This window comes from Peromyscus californicus, unplaced genomic scaffold, assembly GCF_007827085.1.
Source record: "Peromyscus californicus insignis strain IS unplaced genomic scaffold, ASM782708v3 Scaffold_3__1_contigs__length_106647218, whole genome shotgun sequence".
NCBI lineage: Eukaryota > Metazoa > Chordata > Mammalia > Rodentia > Cricetidae > Peromyscus > Peromyscus californicus.
In genome coordinates this window covers 38840755-38860335 of record NW_026294551.1, presented here as the reverse complement: position 1 = coordinate 38860335, position 19581 = coordinate 38840755, and the positions used below count along the sequence as shown (strand labels likewise).

The 19581-nt window shown below is 44.2% G+C and overlaps 1 protein-coding gene across 20 annotated transcripts in view; it reads left to right on the top strand.

Annotated features, from left to right (window-relative positions):
* The window catches only part of Synrg (synergin gamma), an 84439-nt gene that overhangs the window by 36460 nt on the left and 28398 nt on the right, over positions 1 to 19581 (top strand). For 18 of the 20 annotated variants that reach the window (XM_052759721.1, XM_052759726.1, XM_052759725.1 and 15 more), the window contains 3 exons: positions 5979 to 6091; positions 6293 to 6355; positions 15389 to 16321. In XM_052759721.1, coding sequence (XP_052615681.1) covers positions 5979 to 6091; positions 6293 to 6355; positions 15389 to 16321 — 1109 coding nt within the window. Of the gene's footprint in view, positions 1 to 5978; positions 6092 to 6292; positions 6356 to 15388; positions 18835 to 19581 lie in introns of those variants that run through there. The other 2 variants (XM_052759728.1, XM_052759727.1) reach the window with 1 other exon arrangement.

Genomic DNA, 19581 nt, shown 5'->3' with positions numbered 1-19581 from the left:
GTTTGCAGCCTGGTCTTCATGCCATTTCCCCTCACACACAGCTGCCAATGTGCCGTTTACAGATTGATTCACCACCTCCGTGCTTTCCTTCAATGAAATAGCTTTCTCTTGTCTAAAAGTCTGCACTTGTGCTCAGATATTCATTCAGCATGTGTTTACTTAGCAGCTACTTTATACCAGATGCTGGGATGAAACACAAGAAATACAGACCACAGTTCCCAGTTGCTGCTGCATCAAAGCTCAGTTTGATCTGGGTGCTTGTCCTTTAAAGCGCTCATGACTCAATGTGAAGTACATGTCTGCTAAATCCTCAGATTCAGACAGCTGAAATTGGAAAATATTTAGAAAAAAATCATGTGTCTACTGAAAATGAACGAAGTTTGGTGTCTTTATCTCTATACAATACTCACACTGACTATGTGCACAGCCTTTACAATGTTAGGTACTGTAACTCAGGAGACTGATTTCAGGTGTTCAGAGAATTTGAGGGGATTACATGCAAATACTACACTGATCATACTGGAGACATCCGTATGTGAATTCACTAGAATATGATAATCCATATTCTGTATTGTGAATTTATTTGAAAAGCAGTCATAATATGAATAACTAAGCCTAGAGAACCTCCCTTGGTCAGTGTCTATAAGCAGAAAATGGGCATTATTTGTCAGAAAAGATGACAAGACAAGGGTTTAGTGATAGACGGGGGTGGAGAGTGTAAGGTCAGAGAGGGACAGACAGACAAGGGAACAAATGACTACCGCGACACCACCTTTATTTGGGAAGAGGCCTGTGGAGGGAACCTCTCCAGTCCAAGAAACCAGAGAGGCCGGGCGATGGTGGCGCACACCTTTAATCCCAGCACGGAGGCAGAGCCAGGCGAATCTTTGTGAGTTCAAGTCCAAAGCGAGATCCAGAACAGGCTCCAAAGCTATACAGAGAAACCCTGTCTCGAAAACAAAAAACAAACAACAACAACAAAAAGAAACCAGAGAGTCTGCCACCACTTACAGGCTGGAGCACTTATGGGGCAGAAAGGGAGAGGCAGAAGGGGACTGAAATTTCCCTTTTGGGGGCGCCTGTTGTTAGGAATAGCTAAGGAAATAGGTGCTTGGTGTGTAAAAGAATGTTAGGCAATCCATAACCATCTCTGTGGCCACCATTACTGGAGGGTTGACAGAGTGGAGAGGGCAAGAATCTAGAACAGAAAGTTGCTTTAGTTCTGAGTGCCAAATTACTTCAGTTCCTGCAGTTGCTGTGCGTAACCAGAATAGAGAAGCTTTCCACAGTAGAGCGGTGTGCCCGACAAAGAACACTGTTAGTGAGAACACAGCAGTTAAGAACAGCCCTTGTTGTGGGAAGCCTTGTGACCTCTGGTCTAATCTGTACAGCATCTTCAGAATAAGAAATGGCTTCAAGAAGGGCTTTTGCTGCCATGTGGGGATCCCCTTACTACTGCGAGCCCAGAGAGCAGTAGCAGGGAAGTACTGTGTTCCTTCCTCACACCCTGATCCAACTCAGTTCTGATGTGAAAAAAGAGAGAGCATCCCGAGGCATGAAAGCGCCAACATCCAGTGTTCAGAAGATACTCGGGAGGAGTGACCAGGGGAGCCAGCTGGGCAGATGGGGCTCTGAGGCAGAAAGTTGTTACAAAGTTGAAGCAGCAGGACTTGGGGGGCTGGTTCGTTTGTTTCATTTTGCTGAGAACTAAGCCTTTCTTTGTTTTTATTGACTGTTGATTGGTTGTTGAAACAGGGTTTCTGTATTACATAGCCCTTACTGTCCTGAAATTCACTAAATAGACCAGGCTGGCCTCGAACTCACAGAGATCTGCCTGCCTCTGCCTCTCAAGTGTTGGGATTAAAGGTGTGCACCACCACACTGTACTCTAAGCACTTCTTATAAACTTTTATATTTTATAAAAGTGAGCAAAGCTGTCTGGGGAAGAAATAGGGAATCACACACGGAGGCTTATTCTTAGTTACGAATGCCTGGCCTTAGTGTGGCTTTGTTTTTTGCCAGCTCAACTTAAATTGTGCCATCTGTCTTTTTGCCTCTGGGCTTTTCCCATCTTCTTCTGTAAATCTTACTCTTTCTCCGTGGCTTGCTGTGTAGCTGGGTGGCTGGCCCGTGGAGTCCTCCTCCTTCTCTGGCTCCTAGATCTTAGCTCCCTTCTCCCAGTTTTCTCCTTCTATATATTCTCTCTGCCTGCCAGCCCCACCTATCCTTTCTCCTGCTTTGCTATTGGCCATTCAGTTCCTTATGAAACCATCAGGTGTTTTACACAGGCACAGTAACTGGGCTTCACAGAGTTAAACAAATGCAACATTAATAAAAGTAACACATTTTTTTTTTTTTTTTTTTTTTTTTTGGTTTTTCGAGACAGGGTTTCTCTGTGTAGCTTTGCGCCTTTCCTGGAACTCGCTTTGGAGACCAGGCTGGCCTCGAACTCACAGAGATCCACCTGGCTCTGCCTCCCGAGTGCTGGGATTAAAGGCGTGCGCCACCACCGCCCGGCTAAAAGTAACACATTTTTAAAATAATATTCTACTACAAGGAGTCCTTTCTATCACATAGTATAAAACTTGTGTTTGGGACAAGGGATTCAACTCTTTTTACCTCTTTGTAAAACTTAGATGCAAAATGTTTTAATCCCTACCACCACCATCACCAGCCAGTAAAACGTTTGTTTATGCAAAGATCCACTGCTCTAGTCCAGGAATTTGAATGCCTAGAGCAGTGACCCTTCTCCCTTTCCTTTATTTCTTTGCTAGCTCCAATTCTTTACAGACTAGCCAATTAAATTAAGACTGTGCAGTCAGACCCCAACCATTGAGTAAGAGATACAGTCACCATGCACATTAGAATAAAAACCAGATGCACTTCCGGCCTGTGTGTTTGCTCTTGAGAGCACACTCATGATGGGGAGTGAAGTTGACCTTGTCTAGACACTTCGGTTGGAATGATGGTCTCTTCTTTCTACCATCTGCCACAGCCATGTGGAAGTAGATTCTCTGGGGGAAACAAAATGTGTACTTTGATGACTGAGTTCCCAGTCTTACCTTTCGATGGAATGCAGATTCTTCTTACATTTTAAAACAGTGTGGCCCTCTCACTTGAGTACCTCCCTTCAAGAACAGAAATGACTGTTTTCATGTATAAAACAGATAACAACTGCTATATATAACTGGCATAAACACTCTGATGGTGATTACAGCCTTCTTTTAAAAAATAATAGCTCCAGAGAAGGGACTGGAATGAAACACTGATTTGTGGTGTGCATGTAATTAGTGTGTGTCAACTTTCTGGAAGGAACTGAATTCTGTTGATTTTCATCAGTGCTATTTCATTACCCTGAAGAGTTTCTTTTTGTCCAATCCTGTGAATATAATTTTAAAATTAATTACATTCAATTAAATGCCACATTTAGTAGAAAGATTTTGCCACTGAGCTTTAAAAAAAATAGCTAAAATTGGACAGTTATGAAAAGCAGGCAGGTCATCCAGTTTCCTGGGCTCTTGTCCTTAAACACCAATTACCTGTACTCCTGTGTAACACTCTGGTCAATGAGCTGCAGTTTAATTATTTATGGAACTGTAAAAGCAGCCACCTACATGTATAGATGATAAGCTATTACATTTGTTAAGATCATATAGTAGCAGCTGTTAGGCAATGAAGTGAAATTTTTATATTCAATGCCTGTAAGTCTTGAAACATCATGGACCCCATTACCATGCATGTAGGACAGCCTGGCTTTTGCCTTGGTTGTGGGCCACTGATAAGAAGATTTAAATGACTGTGGAAAGGCTTTTGCTCCTGGGCAGAGATCTCAATAGAAATCCATTTCTCTATCTTGTGTTGTGGTATTGAATGACACTAGCTGCTGGTGGAATGCAGTCATTCATATGTAAAGGTTGTTCTTCCAGGGAACTGCCTGGGTCTGATAAGAGAAACAAAGCAATGCTTCTATAGTGTGTTGAAGCTTTCCAAGAACTGCCCACACAGATGCTGCTCGTTATACTATTTTTCCATCCAGAAAAAAAAATATCCACAGATAAAACTATCTTCATCTAATTTTGAAGTGATTGTTGTTTTGCTACAAAGATAGCTCTCTGGGACCACTGGTGTGATCCTTGTAAAAAATGTGCATTCTCTTACCTCTGTGGTTGCTTATCAGATGTCTGCGCTTCCTCTAAATTATCAAAAGCAGAACTTATGTCTTGGCTTAAACAACATTTTACAAATAGACTTTTACAGCCTGAACCCATTTTATCGAAGTCTTAGGTTATAATTTATCTTTCAATATTAAACACACATATTTGGTGGAATTTACTGTTAAATTATTGTGAACTGTTAGCTAAAAAGGCAGCAGGTGGTTGTTCTTTTTCTTTAATGAGCATTGACTGGTGTTTTGCCTGCATGTGTGTCTGTGCGAGGGTGTTGGATCCCCTGGAACTGGAGTTACAGACAGTTGTGAGCTGCCATGTGGGTGCTGGGAATTGAACCTGGGTCCTCTGGAAAAACAGCCAGTGCTCTTAACTCTGAGCCATCTCTCCAGCCCCGAGGTTGTGGTTCTTTGATGATCTATTTTCAATGTCTTTATGATTTAAACAGACTCAGTCAGAACAGTTAGTACTTGAGTGTTAGTGTTTATTTTCAATAAAGGGCCATTGTTTTTAGTCATTTGTGGAGTTTCCAACTCTTGGAGCCGAGAGCCACAGGGCTGAGGACACAGCCCAGTCGGCAGCCTACATGCACAAGCCCTGGATTCAATCCAGATCACACTGCTGTAGTCTCAGCATTCAGGAGGTAGAAGCCAGAGGGTCAGGAGTTCAATGTCTTCCTCAACCACATGAAGGATACATGAGACACTGTCTCTCTCGTTTAAAAAGAAAATGGCATTCTTTAGTTTTTGTGAGGTGGCAGGTGGGTGCTTAAGTGCCACAGTATGCATATGGAGGTCAAAGGACTACTTTGGGGTCAGTTCTCTCCTTCACCACATAGATCCCAGCATGGAACCTTTATCCACTGAACTGTCACCAGCTGTTTGGGGGTGTTGGTTTGTTCTTTAGTGGTAGCAAGGGCTGGAGAGATGACTCGGGTGGTTACAGTTAAGAGTGCTAGCTGCTCTTCCACAGTAAGGGAGAGTTGGGAGAACACTTCCTTTCTCATGGGAAGGGCAGCAGGGAAGAAAAGGCCTGCCCAGGGACAGACATGTGGGTGAAAGGGTGAGAAAACAGAAGGACTGAGGGTCTTAGAAAGTGCCTGGCCCTGAGCCCCCACCCCAGGGCGCTTAACTGTTTCCCTCCCATCCCCACAGACGTCAGCCTGCTTCAGTAAGGCATTCTGGAGTTTGTTTGTTTGTTTTCCTTAGCTCTCTCTGTGTTTCTGTCTGTGGTCTTTCCCAGGCAGTCTGTCTGCCTCACAGAATGAATACAGCTAACGCCAGGATGAGTTCATTCCCAGCACCCATGTCAGGCAGCCCATAGCTGCTTGTAACAACAGCAGCTCCTGGGGTCCAGTGCCCTCTTCTGGCCTCCAGGTGAACCTGAACACACGAGACATACACACAGACATGCACATTTTGTTTGTTTTTGAGACAGGGTCTCACTGTGTAGCTCTGAATGTCCTGGAACTCACTATATAGACCAAGCTGGCCTTGAACTCGCAGAGATATGCCTGACATGCATAAGTAATTTTTAAATTTTTTTTTTTAAGAGAGTCAGGTGGTAGTGGCTCACGACTTTAATCTCAGACTTGAGAAGCAGAGGCAGGTGGATCTCCTAGTTTAAAGCCAGCCTGGTCTACAGAGTGAGTTCCAAGACAGCCAGGGCTACACAGTGAAACCCTGTCTCGAAAAAAACAAAACGAAAAGAAAGGAAGGGCAGAGGACCGTGGCCTCTGGCTGTGTCCTCAGCTCCGTGTGGTGAGGAGGGAGGATTCATCGGTCTGATCAATAATTTCCTCCTCCCTTACAGTGCTCCATCACTGCTGACGCCACTTTCTGGAACCAAAGCCTCCACAGACAAATACTCAGTGTTTAAAGGAATTTCTGCTGACAAGCCCTCTGAAAACGCTGTTGCATTTGGAGGTAAAAGCAGTTGTCAGTTGATAAATCTGTGGCCGTAACTTTGAATGAAGTTGTATAAATCTTGAAGTGGCAGGCTTGTTATTGAATGTATCAGGTGCTGTTCCACATGTTAAGTATGTTTGCTCAGCCCAGTCTGCCATGCTTCTCTGGCTGTGGTCTCCGGGTTCCTCGCTGTAATGAGTTTCTGTCTCTCTGTCGTAGAGTCTGGTGATAAATACAGTGCATTCAGGGAACTTGAGCAAACAACAGAGAGTAAGCCTTTAGGTAAGTTTGGATTCCACCACTTCTTTTTTCCTTTTTGCTGCTCTGAGGGAAAAAAACCAGTGCCTTGTGTGTGCTAGAAAAGTATTTTACCACTGAGCTACATCCTCCAACCCTTTAAGAATTTTTTGGGTTTTTGTTCTTGGTGACATCCATAAACATTCATTTATTTTATTGTATGTGTGTTTTAAAAGAAAAACAAAAACAAAAAAAAATATTTTAAAGAATGGCAAACCAGATGTTATAGCACACACCTGTAATTGTGGCACCTTTTGGGGGTATAGACAGGAGGATTGCAAGTTTGGGGCAAATCTGGGTTACATAGATTCCAAACCAGCCTGGGCAACCTAGTGAGAGCCTGTCAGTCACTTGGTATGCCCAACTGGCTGGGAACTCTCAGAGATCCACTTGTCTCTGCCCTTCAAATGCTGAGATTAAAGGTATGTGTACCACCATGCCCAGCTTGAAAAAAACCTGACATATTATTTTATGGCATAGTAATAATTGTTGTGATACATACTTAGATGGCAGGGTTTTAATTCAGAAGCCCTTAATGGTTGTTGCAATGCTTAGTAAGTATTGTGATGGGCTGAGTAGAGCACTATCTTGTGGGATTTGGCTAATTTTGGGGAGCCTTGAAATTATAGTGAGGCAATGTGGCTCATTTTTTTGGAAAGTACTTTTAAAATTTTAGGTAAATGTCAAATCAGTACAGTTTCCTCTGAAAACAGTACGTTGCCTTTCACTGGCATCTGCCAGGCAACTTATATCCTGTATCAGAGATAGCTGTAACTGCTCTATCCAGACATGCCAAAGGCTGCTCACAGCGCCCCTGCGCACTGTGCGGAAGTGGCCACCAGTCTTAATCAAGACTGGAAATCAGTTCCTGGTATGGCACTTGGCATTATTATTGTTTTCTTGGTTTCTCATTCACCATTTGGAAAGAAAAACATTGTAGAATAACCTTATTCAAAACAGCTCTGGGGCTGAGGAGATGGCTCAGTGGATAAGGACACTTGCCGCCAAGCCAGACAGCCCGAGTTCTGTCCCCAGAGTCTGCAAGTCATCTGTGAACTTGACACATCGGCATGTAGTAGCATTCTTGTACTTATGCCTCCTTGTGTGTGTATGGATGGGTGCAAGCACACAAAAAATACATAAGTAAACCTAATTTTTTTTTTTTTAATTAAAAAGGAAAAAGCCGCTCTGATGAGCCAAGTGAGTAGAGCCTGTAAACCTCAGCATGGCCCTGCCAAAGTAGGAACAGCAGGAGCTCAGGTTTGTCCTCGATACATAGAAAGTTCAAAGCCAACCTGGGAAGCAGCAGGAAACATCTATGACAAAGCAGAATGTATCATCAGGCAGGAATGCGGCATTTCACACTCACAGAGGTGGGGTGTGGCACTGCCTGACAGCAGGAGAGCAGCAGGCCACAGCTTAGAAGGCAGAATCATGGGAGAGTTGATCTATTGTTCCCAAAGAGAGCCTGAGTGTGGTGCAGCACCACTAATAAAGAAGTGGACGTTCTTCTCCGGATTTCTCCTCATTAGTGACACAGTCCTGTCTACTTAATACTCTTCAAGAACTAAAGATCATTAAGAAAAACAAAGCATTGTATTTATACAAAATGACAAAGTACAGGCAAGCAAGACTCGGCCTTATTAGCGTTTTACCAAATCTACCTTGTTGGCACAGGTAGTGCTATATGGCACAAAGCGGATACCAAGTGGCCTTCCAAAGCTTCTGGGCTAAGATGTAGCTCAGTGTAGAGTGAATATTTAGCATGCGTGGTCAGGCTCCTGGTTTCCATCTCCAACACTGCTAAGTTAATCAACTAATTGAATGAATAAATGAGTCAATCAATCCAGGAAGGAGAAGTCAGTTACTGTGCTGTGCTGGACTCAAGTTACCAGTGTTCAGGATTTTCAAAATCGGCTGTGATTTAATGAGAAAGATGAAGAGGTGCGAGTGTGCGCGCGTGCCTCTGTGTGTGTGTGTGTGTGTGTGTGTGTGTGTGTGTGTGTGTGTTTCAACATGGCATGTAGTTTGAGCAATCCACCTAAACCTTCATTCTGCATATTGTGAAATGTTTCTACTCTAATGAGGATCCCTCCTGAGAATACAGTCACATTCTGCCTTTATGTACTCAGTGTTGGTTATGCCGCTGAGCTGCCCCTCGTGGCTGGTCACCGCCCGCGGCGGCCATGCCCGCGGAGGAGCGTGCCCGCGGAGGAGCGTGCTGATTGAAAGAATCTTAGCCATGGTTACCTTTTTAGAGCTTTATTGGGGGGGGGGGGAGACAGAAAAAGACAGAGAGAGAGAGAGAGAGAGAGAGAGAGAGAGAGAGAGAGAGAGAGAGAGAGAAGCGGGGGAGAGGGAGAGAGGGGGACCGACGGGGGGAAGGAGCGCAAAGGAGAGAGGACAGAGAGAGCCCACAGAGGGCCCAACCGCTTTTTAGGCTGGGAAGCCGGCGAAGGCTGATGACGTAATTAAAGGACGTAAATAAGGACCAAAACCTTACATCCCAGACTTTCCCTTATTATAAAAAAAAAGCAGGTAGATGGGACTAGGGGCGTCGTTCCTCTCAAAAACTGCTTCCAGCTGACTTTTGGACGTTGGTTGGCTCTTGGGGGAATGGAGAAGGGGAGTCTTCCGAGGTAGACAGGCGTTGTGGGATGCTGTCTGTCATCCGTTTGCTCTGGAGACATGTATCCCTCTTGGCTGTGGCTGGGAACTTTCTGTTTGACAAGATGCTGGTGACACAGAAAAAAACTTAGAGAGAGAAAAGAATCATTATTATTTTATGTTGACATTTATCTGAGGTAGATCCGGCCTGTCCCTATGGATTTTGAAACATGTTAAGCTTTATCAGAGACAGATTATTTTAAAGTACCTGTTTTCTTTATTGGTTCAGCATCTAGGAGACAGGTGATCAATTGTTAAAAGCATCTCATAGTAATAGATGTTTACATTAAAGTCTTTGTAGTGCCCAGACGCTTTTGGGTCTGGGGGTGTAAATACCTTTTAGCTGTTACAGTTTCTTATTTGATGATCTCTGGACTCCGGTTCTGTGGTGGTCCTGTACCATTAGCTGAACAGTGAGTTAGAACAGGAAACTGGGAAGAGAAAAGCTTGTGGTATATGAGAAAAAAAAAATTTTTTTTTTTTTTTTTTTTTTTTTTGGAATTAGGGACAAGGCAAAGATCAGGGCCCTGTCTGTATGCACATGAGAAACACAGGCAGTGGATCTGGAGTGAAGCAATGAGCTCTTATTTTAGGTGGAAATCTTTTTTTATTAAGTAACTCTGAAAGTGCAATTAAATCAGGTGAGGTGGTAAGGCTGTCCTCTGTACCCGACAATAAAGGAGAGGTAGCATCCCAAAACTCCAGGACTGAGTCAGTGGCTCTGGTGTCCAGAAGGAAAGAATCGGATCGCTTCCCTGCTGCGTTCTGGGTTCCCTGCCATGTCTGTAGCCAAGCCTAGGTCTGCTGAAGGTCTTAGCTTGATGTACCCATGCATCTTGGTGCCTGGGGACAGTCAGCTGACTCTGTCTTTCTAGGTGGCACTTTTAACAAGGCTGTCGATGGCCTGGCAGGGCATTCGCTAGCCCGTGGCCTTTTCCTCACTTAAAACAGGGACCCAACAGCGAGTGCCAGCACTTGGCAATTTTGTTTTCGGGCTTTTATCTTTTCCCTGGCACACCTTAAATGCCACAGATGACTCTTTTGCCTTTGGGGTCAGGAGCCTTACTCTCCAGATGCTTAAGTTTTAGTCGGGGAGGTCTGGGGAACAAGAGACGAATTTTACTCTATGTCCTGAATTTTTTTTTTTTCCTGCTGATTGATGGCTTAAGGACAGCTTTTGGAAGATCTGCCAGTAGGCAGACTATAAACTGATACTTTTCGGAAGACTTGTCTGAGGCTATAAGCAGTTTTTTTGGCTTAAGAGTCATCCTGACTACTGTAAACTTATTTGTATGGATCTTAGCCACTTCCAGACCCATCTGTGCTTCTCAAGGCAGTTTGAGAACGAGTGGGTGGAGTTAAGGTGAGTTAGGGCGAGTCCTAGAAGCCGCCCAAGCCCGCCCACCGCCTACGGAAGTCAGACAGAAAAGGTTGCACGTGGCAGATGCAGAAGTGGGGAGGGAGCAGGGTTTCAGGACTTTAGCAGAAAGCTTGGAGATAAAGTGACTCTTATTTGCCCGTTCTCTGGCAGAAGTTCCCGTGACTCTGTTATGCGGCCAGATTTACGCTGTTATGAGGCCAGGTTTACCGGTGCCCGCCCCTATCCACCAATATATCCGCCCTTTTGTTGCATGGCTGTAGCCGAGAGAAAAAATAAAAAATTAAAATAACAAACCGGGATCAGACTACAATCTTGGGCGTCCCCAAAGAGTGGAGAGAGATCCATGAATCAGCTCAAGTTCACCATCCTCTTCGTCAAGGGATGTGAAGGGCTGCAGCTGCGGCGCAGTTGATCCACCCGGTAGACCAAGACAGCATTTACTTTCTCGTCAGAAACGGAAATGTGCAGGTGCTGGTGCAGCTCGAGGACACCCCCGGGGTGTCCGTCGCAAATAATATAGCTCAGACTACAACCGCGCGAGAACGGCGGACTTACTGTGGTGAAGAATCATGGCGGTGGCGGTGTGGGGATCCAGTGGAGGCGGCAAGGGACGCGAGCGCGCGCACACGCGCGCTCGCAGTCTCGCAGTCTCGCTGGATGGGGGAAGAGGCGGCAAGCAGCAGCAGTCAGCAGGTCCTCGGTGTTCGGTGGTGTATCCGAGTCTGAACAGCACCAATGTTGGTTATGCCGCCGAGCTGCCCCTCGTGGCTGGTCACCGCCCGCGGCGGCCATGCCCGCAGAGGAGCGTGCCCGCGGAGGAGCGTGCTGATTGAAAGAATCTTAGCCATGGTTACCTTGAGCTGCCCCTCGTGGCTGGTCACCGCCCGCGGTGGCCATGCCCGCGGTGGCCATGCCCGCGGAGGAGCGTGCCCGCGGAGGAGCGTGCTGATTGAAAGAATCTTAGCCATGGTTACCTTTTTAGAGCTTTATTGGGGGGGGGGGAGACAGAAAAAGACAGAGAGAGAGAGAGAGAGAGAGAGAGAAGCGGGGGAGAGGGACAGAGGGGGACCGACGGGGGGAAGGAGCGCAAAGGGGAGAGGACAGAGAGAGCCCACAGAGGGCCCAACCGCTTTTTAGGCTGGGAAGCCGGCGAAGGCTGATGACGTAATTAAAGGACGTTAATAAGGACCAAAACCTTACACTCAGTGCTCAAAGCTGACTTCTCCACTTTTGCTTGGGGTGCGAAAGATTATATAAGAGTAGGGGAGGTGTAGTAGATATCTCTACACAGGAAGGGCCACTTCTTAGAAGTCAGTCTCTCCTAGATCTTAAGTTCCAGCAATATTTTCTTGTGTTTCATCCAAGCCTTTAAGATGGGAAAGCTATTTCTTCCTCCATACTTGTGTTAGGCACTAGACATTCAAATGTGAACCTTAGAGGAATCCTGACTTCATTTTGTCTTAGGCAAGTTTTGAGTAGAGGCTGCTTTTATGTCAGGATTCTTTGTGTGATATGGCATTAATGATCATGATATAAATGTTACTTTAAAATTTTTTTGTTTTGCCGGGTGACGGTGGTGCATGCCTTTAATCCCAACACTCGGAGGCAGAGACAGACAGATCTCTGTGAGTTCGAGACCAGCCTGGTCTACAGAGTAAGATCCAGGACAGGCACCAAAACTACACAGAGAAACCCTGTTTCGAAAAACCAAAATAAATAAATAAATAAATTTAATTTTATGTATGTGTTTTTGCCTGCATGTATGTCTATGTACCACATGGGAACCCAGTGCCTAACAGAGCCCAGAAGAGAACATTATCAGCTGCCATGTGAGTGCTGGGAATTGAACCCAGGTCCTCTGAAGGAATAGTCAGTGCGTTTAACTGCTGGGCCATTTCTCTAGTCCCATAAACATTATTCTTATTAGAGACAATGGGAAAAGGTAGTGGTGCCCAAATTGTAAGTGGCGCCTTAGTCCTGCTTTCTCAACCTGAACTGAGGCCCAGTTATTGTCATTTTGATTTGCTTGTTTTCATTTCTCTGCTTCACTCAGTTTAAAGCCTTCTGAGTTACTGACTTTGATCAGTTATGTTGAATGTTTTATTCTCCTAAACTTTAAAAAAAGTTTCCTTGGTCTGAGCCATTTGTGGTACAGACCTTTCCTCCAAGCACCTGGAAAGTAGAGGCAGGAGGACGAGGAGCACAGGTCATCCTTGGCTACACAGCAAATTTGATCCAAAAAGTCGGGGAACAGGGGTGCTTAATGCCAAGCCTTAGAGACTCTGCAGGATGGCAGTTCAGAGCTGAGATTCTCGCATTGCTGGGTCACGGTTTAATACACGCTCACAGGTTAAGCCAGAAGTTCCACGTAAGTTCTGAAAAATGTTCTCCATAAAGAAAGGACACTTCTTATTGGAGCTTTAGCCAAATACTCACTTGAAATTTTCCCAGGGCCTGAAAAGTTACAAAAATCAAAGGAGGAGGCCGGGCGGTGGTGGGGCACGCCTTTAATCCCAGCACTCGGGAGGCAGAGCCAGGCGGATCTCTGTGAGTTCGAGGCCAGCCTGGACTACGAAGTGAGTTCCAGGAAAGGCGCAAAGCTACACAGAGAAACCCTATCTCGAAAAACCAAAAAAAAAAAAAAAAAAAAAATCAAAGGAGGAGCTTGCAGGAATCCACAGTGAACTCAAAAGCTGCGGTGGAATGAAGGTTCACTCCCAGCTAGCTTCCTTGCTGGAATGTGCTTTGGTTTTGAAGTTATAAACCCCCGTTTTTGTTTCCTTTTGACCCCAGTTTACATTTCTGATGGAAAAATTTGCAATTCATCATCAGTAAGTTTAGTTTGCTGTGTGATTTGTGTTTAAAAATCAAAACCTGTCAATTTCACAGATATTTCAAAGGAGTACATCAAAAGTCTATTTAGGACATGATCTGGACATCGTAGCTCACGCCTCTAATTATAGCATTCATGAGGCTGAGACAGGAGAATTGCCATGAGTTAAAGGTCAGCTTGGGCTACCATGTGAGATGAGACCCTGCCTCAAAAAAACAAAACGACGACGACGACAACAAGAAGAAGTTTACTACTAATTACCATCTCATTTACAGAAATAACACAAACGTCGTCATGTGTCTCCAAAGTCTTAGTGTAATGTTCGCATCTGTGTTTCCTGTCAGTTTGTGAAATTGACTGTTTTATGTTAATGACTTTTAATGTTATATCTTGAAAACAAAAATTATAGGAAACTTGAAGGCTGCTCCTTTTTCTCAGTTTCTCTGGTACTGTGAATGGATTTGTATTGATGACTTTTGTTAGTAAATAGGTTCAGTATCAGATTAAGAAGAAAAATCACACTGTTTCCAGTGTTTTTTCCATCTGGAAAATCAAAGTGCAGATCATGCATCAGGCACAATAGGTTTAAACTCTATCTTCTTTGGTGTCAATTTTAGAAACTGACTTTATGGTTTGGGTTTTAAGTACATTTTTATGGTTCATATGTATCTGTTTCATTTTTTAGGAAAAAATTTTTTAAAAAATGAGTGAGAAACTGGACATGTAAGTGCATGCATATAATACCAGCACTCAAGAGGTAGAGACAGGAGACTGCCACAAGTTCAAGGCCACCTTGCTCTATGTAGTGAGTTCTAGGCCAGCCAGAACTACAAAGGTGGACTGTCTTAAAAAAGAAAAAAGTGTGTGTGGAGTCATAAAGAAATTCAGGGTTTTTTTATTTTTAAATCTCTAGAAGTGATAGTCGTATTTTTAAATTATCAGTGATGTTGGTTGGTATAGCAATATTCATGTTTGGTATTCTCTGGATTTCATTAAATGACATGTCCTAGTGGGCTTCACTGTAGATCTTCAGACACTGTAAGGGACCTGAGGTCATCTGCATCCTGCCACTGTAGTTATGAGTGATGAGATTCGATACTGAGGAAGAATGGAAACCTTAGGAGGAACCCTGGCTCCAGAGCTTTAATAATTGGTCCTCAGGGGCTGGAGAAAGTGGCTCAGAATAAAAATGTCTGCTGCAGAAGCCCAGTGTCCTGAGTGCAGTCCTCAGATTCCATAGGAAGAAGGAGAAAAGAGTCAGCACCTCAGAGCTATCCCAACCTCCACATGTGCACATCACACTCCTGCACATAACAACAGCAATCAAAGGGTTTTACGTTTTCCTAGTGCTCTTATCTAGGGCACTGAACTTGCTTTCCAAATAAGTAGTTATTTTTTCAAAGAGTTTTTTTGCCAAAATATCTTCAAATTAATATGTCCGTGTACTTGAGCAAGTCCTCATTACATCCTGTCTAGTAATTTGTGTTCCTGTGTGTGTGCATGTATGTATGTGTGCATGTGTGCTCTGCATTGAAACTAGGTCATGATTGTATCATGCATGAGCTTTACCATTGAGCATTGAGCTACAGTGCTAGCCTCTAGTAATTGGGTTGTTTTGCTTTTGGTGGTGGTTAGTTCATTGGTTGTTTGGTTAGTTGATTGGTATATTTGAGACCTGGTCTTGTTATATAGCCCAAGTTGACCTCAACTTGTGATCCTTCTGCCTCAGCTTCCCAAGTTCTGGGAAGGTGTGTGCCACAACACCCAACTTCTAAATCTTCTGAAAGTGCATTCTGAATATCAGAGGCAGACTTTTTCTAAGTACTTCATTGATACTTCGGATTTTGTTTAAAACTATATAACATGTTTCATCTTTAAAGGGCTGTTATTACAGTGTGCCTTTCTGGAGCCTCCAGCTTCTCTTTCAGTTCTGACCAGGGGAGGAGTCTTGAGGGTAGTACTTACTTGCCTGTGTCCATATCACTGTTAGTGAAGAAACACGTTGTCTGATAAGAGTGTGGACTATGGTTACTGTCAAGCCAAGGAGAAACCTACAAAATTACACTTCAGTTCAATATGCATTGCACACGTGGTCTTCAGCTCTGCAGCTTTACTTCACTGCACTTTTTTCTTTCAGGAGAGTGCTTTGCTGAGTTCAGATCCACCGGAACCGATGACGGCTTCACCGACTTCAAGACCGCCGACAGTGTGTCACCCCTAGAACCACCACCAAAAGACACTTTTCCGGCAGCCTTTCCCTCTGGAGCTGCACAGCAGAAACAGACACAAGTGAAAACCCCTCTGAACTTAGCAGACCTAGATATGTTCTCCTCAGCCAATTGCAGTGGTGAGAAGCCGGTGCCCTTTTCAGCTGCATTTAGCACGTCCAAGTCAGTTTCCACGAGACCTCCGGCAGCCGGCTCTGCGGCAGCCTCGGCAGCACTGGCATCCACTAAAACTTCTAGTTTGGTAGATGATTTTGGAGAGTTCAACCTCTTCGGGGAATATTCGAATCCTGCATCTGCTGGGGAGCAGGACGACTTTGCAGATTTCATGGCTTTCGGTAACAGTTCTATTTCATCTGAGCCAAAAGTAGATGACAAATATGACGTCCTCAGAGAGGAAGTGAGTCCCAGCTCCTTAGCCAGCAGCACAGTGGAGAGTGCCCAGAACCCACCTGCTGCATCTTCCAAGTATGATGTCTTCAAACAGCTTTCCCTCGAGGGAGCTGGACTGGCCATGGAGGAGTTCAAAGAGAACACCCCTTCTGCAAAGAGTGACGATGACTTTGCTGACTTCCACTCCAGTAAGTTTTCATCCACAAGCTCAGACAAGTCCCTGGGAGAGAAAGCGGTGGCTTTCAGACACGCCAAAGAAGACTCTGCCTCGGTGAAGTCTTTAGATCTCCCCTCCATCGGTGGCAGCAGCGTTGGCAAGGAGGACTCTGAAGATGCGCTTTCTGTTCAGTTTGACATGAAATTGGCTGATGTGGGAGGAGATCTTAAGCATGTCATGTCTGATAGCTCTTTGGATTTACCAACAGTTAGTGGCCAGCATCCTCCTGCCGCAGGTGAGGAATTGGTGAGATTGCTCTGGTGATGGTGATGTAGATTTCAAAGATGATTCTGTGGGTACTGACAGACAGACTGAGGCTCTGGCCCGTCCTTGGCGGATATCTAGTAATTAATTGGCCTCCTGTCGTCTGTCTGCTTGAAGCAGTGTTAACATGATGTCATGGAGCATGACTCTACGGGTACTCTGACTGCTCCGAAGCTTAGATTGGAGAGCCGAAATATTTTTATTTTTGAAACCCAATGCTCACTTAGTGTCAGAGGCCCATAGAAACCCACTCCTCCGTGAACCCCACACAGGCAGGAATTTTATAAAGACTTTGCAGTGTGCACAGTGTTTCTTCACCCCTGGGAGCAGATCAGTGCTCCCGCTCCCCTTCTGTCTTCTCTTGAGCATATTTAGAGTTGCTAAGACAGTGTTTGTTTGGTTTACAGAAACTGACTCTTCCTAGGCCAAGAGACTGAAAAACTCTTCCCACTTGTAATGCAATTTGCCAGCTTCCTTGAGAAGAGGGAAAGAGGTCACATAGGGATGCTCCCTGTGTGAGGACCTGGCGGGGAGCAGGCCTGTTTTCAGTGTTACTGTTTTGCAGTGTTACTGCAAGTATTAAGTTGTAATAACCCTGTAGATGCTAGGGTAGGGTAACTACTAACTTCTGATAGGATGTGTGCAAACCTTTTACTAGGGCACCCTCTTTAAACCCTGTGTGGACTTAACGTGTAGCAGTTTATTCTCTGGTCCAACTTCCTGTCACAAGAACTAGATTCCCAAGTGTCCTAGTTTCTATTTTGTTTTGTTTTTTAATATGTATATAGAAAGATAAACCTATTTTGTGGCCTTTAATAATGAGAACTCTCTCGGCATTACTGTATTATTCTAGAAAATGTAGTGTGTACATGCAGGGTTTGTTTCTTCACCTGAGAAGGGCAGGTAAGACACTTCCAAGTTTACAGGCTCAGCAGACATTGCGAAGTGCTGTAGAGTCCACAGATTTCAAACTGGCAGATAGTGTCTGTCCTTTGCTACTGAAATGGGTTTCTTATGCTGGGTTTGGAATGGGAAGCAAGTTAGCAGAGATGCGCGTGTTTCACCTGCTGCCGGCCAGAGGGCTTTCCTAGGGCAGCGGACTGTCTGAGCTCCTTCTGCCCTTCGCTGTTATTTCCTCATTTGTGTTCTGTTTTTCCTTTGCTGCTGTTTGTTTGATGGATGATTTTATTCTTCTTTTTTGTGGGAGCTGTGGGAGCCACAACACTCAGTTGCAAGGGGCATTGTTTTTTTAAACGACAGCATTTGACTTTTATTTAAAAAACAAGTTCACAACATGTATACTAGCCATTTGGACTCTGAAGTTATTAATTAGAGGCTATTTTTCTGAAAAATGAATCTATATTCTTTCACAGTGCCAAACCACATATCTTTGTGAAATGAGTGAATCCAGGTTTGGGAATGTCTTTTTCCCACCTTTTATTCGGGAAGGGGGAGGTTGGCTTTTGACGGAGCTCATTCCAATGGACCTGTTAAATTATCTGTGCCCGTGCTCTCTCTGTATGTCTGGAACATTCCCAGAATGGAACCTGTCATGTTCAAGCCAGCTGTCTTCAGAGGGAGGAGACCTGAAAAGCAGATTGTTGCCTTCTGTTGCTCTGTAAACCTCCAGTGGGAAAGGAGCAGTAACCCTTCAGAGCGGTTGTTAAGAGGGTTGATGGCTGACCAAGGAGTTATGCCTATGTGTCGTTGAGCAAGATTGCTGCATAAATAAATATACTAGCAAGGAAAAGCGGCAAGCATTGCTTCAATGCACCGTGACTTTATTTGGCCCTTCCGCTCATCATGTAATCTCTTGCTCTCTTAGTCTGAGGGTTAAAAGGATATTCTGGAGAAATAAGAAGTGGGCTGATGGAGCAAAAAGAACTTGGGTGTTTACTGTCTATGGACCATGATCCTGGTTGGAAACCCTAACTTAACTCTGAAGGGGATACTGTCTCTAACCCGTGCTGTTAACTCTTTGTATGGAAGGTAGATATACTAATAACATTGCCTGGTTTCTCTCTGCACATCATTACATTTACCCTTTAGCCCTTGCTGCGTATAATTTCAATGAGGCTGCTTTCCCATCCCCCTAAATTTACTCTCTCTGGTACAGCAGTGTCTTGATGTTCAGTCTTTAAGATCCTTTGTTTCTCCGCAGCAAGAGCTTACTTTAATTTGTGACTTTATCAAAGAGTCAGCAAGACCTCTGCGGCTACCTACCTGTGTAGTAGCTCCTTTTGACATGGAAAATCTTTGTATTTTAATCAGCACCTTTTTTTTTTTTTTTTTTTTGGCTGCTTTTCTGATGTCTTTTTTCAACATAGACACTTGTGTGTGAATGTGCCCTTTGGAACTTGCTTTATTCTCTTTCTCTGCGAACACTGGCCTGCATGCTTACTCTGATGGCTCCTTCCCAGCTCTTCTGTACTATTCTCTTTTGCGATCTGTAAGTCCTGTGTTAATAAACGATTCTTTGGCATATTTTGAAAGTGTGGGGATGTGTGTAATTTGTGTTTTTCAGAATTAGACTAAAAAGATACCTGGCTGGTATAAAATTGAAGTCATGTCCCTTAAGACTGGGTTTTCTTTTTTCCTCCTGAGAAAGCAGGAGTATGGTTTAGCCTTGGCTCCTTGTAAGCCCATTGACAGAAGTCCTTAAAGTGGCATCGAACTGACATGTAGCTTTAGGCTCTTAGCTCAGACAGTAGCATCCGCAAAGTACTTGTTTAATCCTCAGCACCAGATAAATCAATATATGTAGGGGAATATATTAATATTTATATATTATCCCCAGCAATGTAAAAATAAGGCTCAGCCGGGTGTGAGACACACACCAGTGATCTTGGCACTTGTGAGGCTGAGACAGAATTGTGAGTTCAAGGACAGCCTGAGTATACTACTGTGTCTCACTAAACAAAGTAAAAAAAATAAAAATAAAAAATAAAAAACCATGAACGAGTGGAAGGAAATGACCTGGACACTCACACATGGCACACTTGTACTCAGACATAGACATGCCATACACACAATAGTAATAAACATTGAAAACTAAAACAACCCACAAAGCAAAAGAACCAAGCTTTAAACTATTTTCATTTTTAAGAAAACGGTTTCTGGCCTGGCTCAGTAGTAAGAGTGTTTGCAAGGCACTGGATTTGATCCCAGAATTGCAATAAATCAATCAATAAATTAATTATAAAAATCTCAAAGACCAGTGAAAGTTAGCAA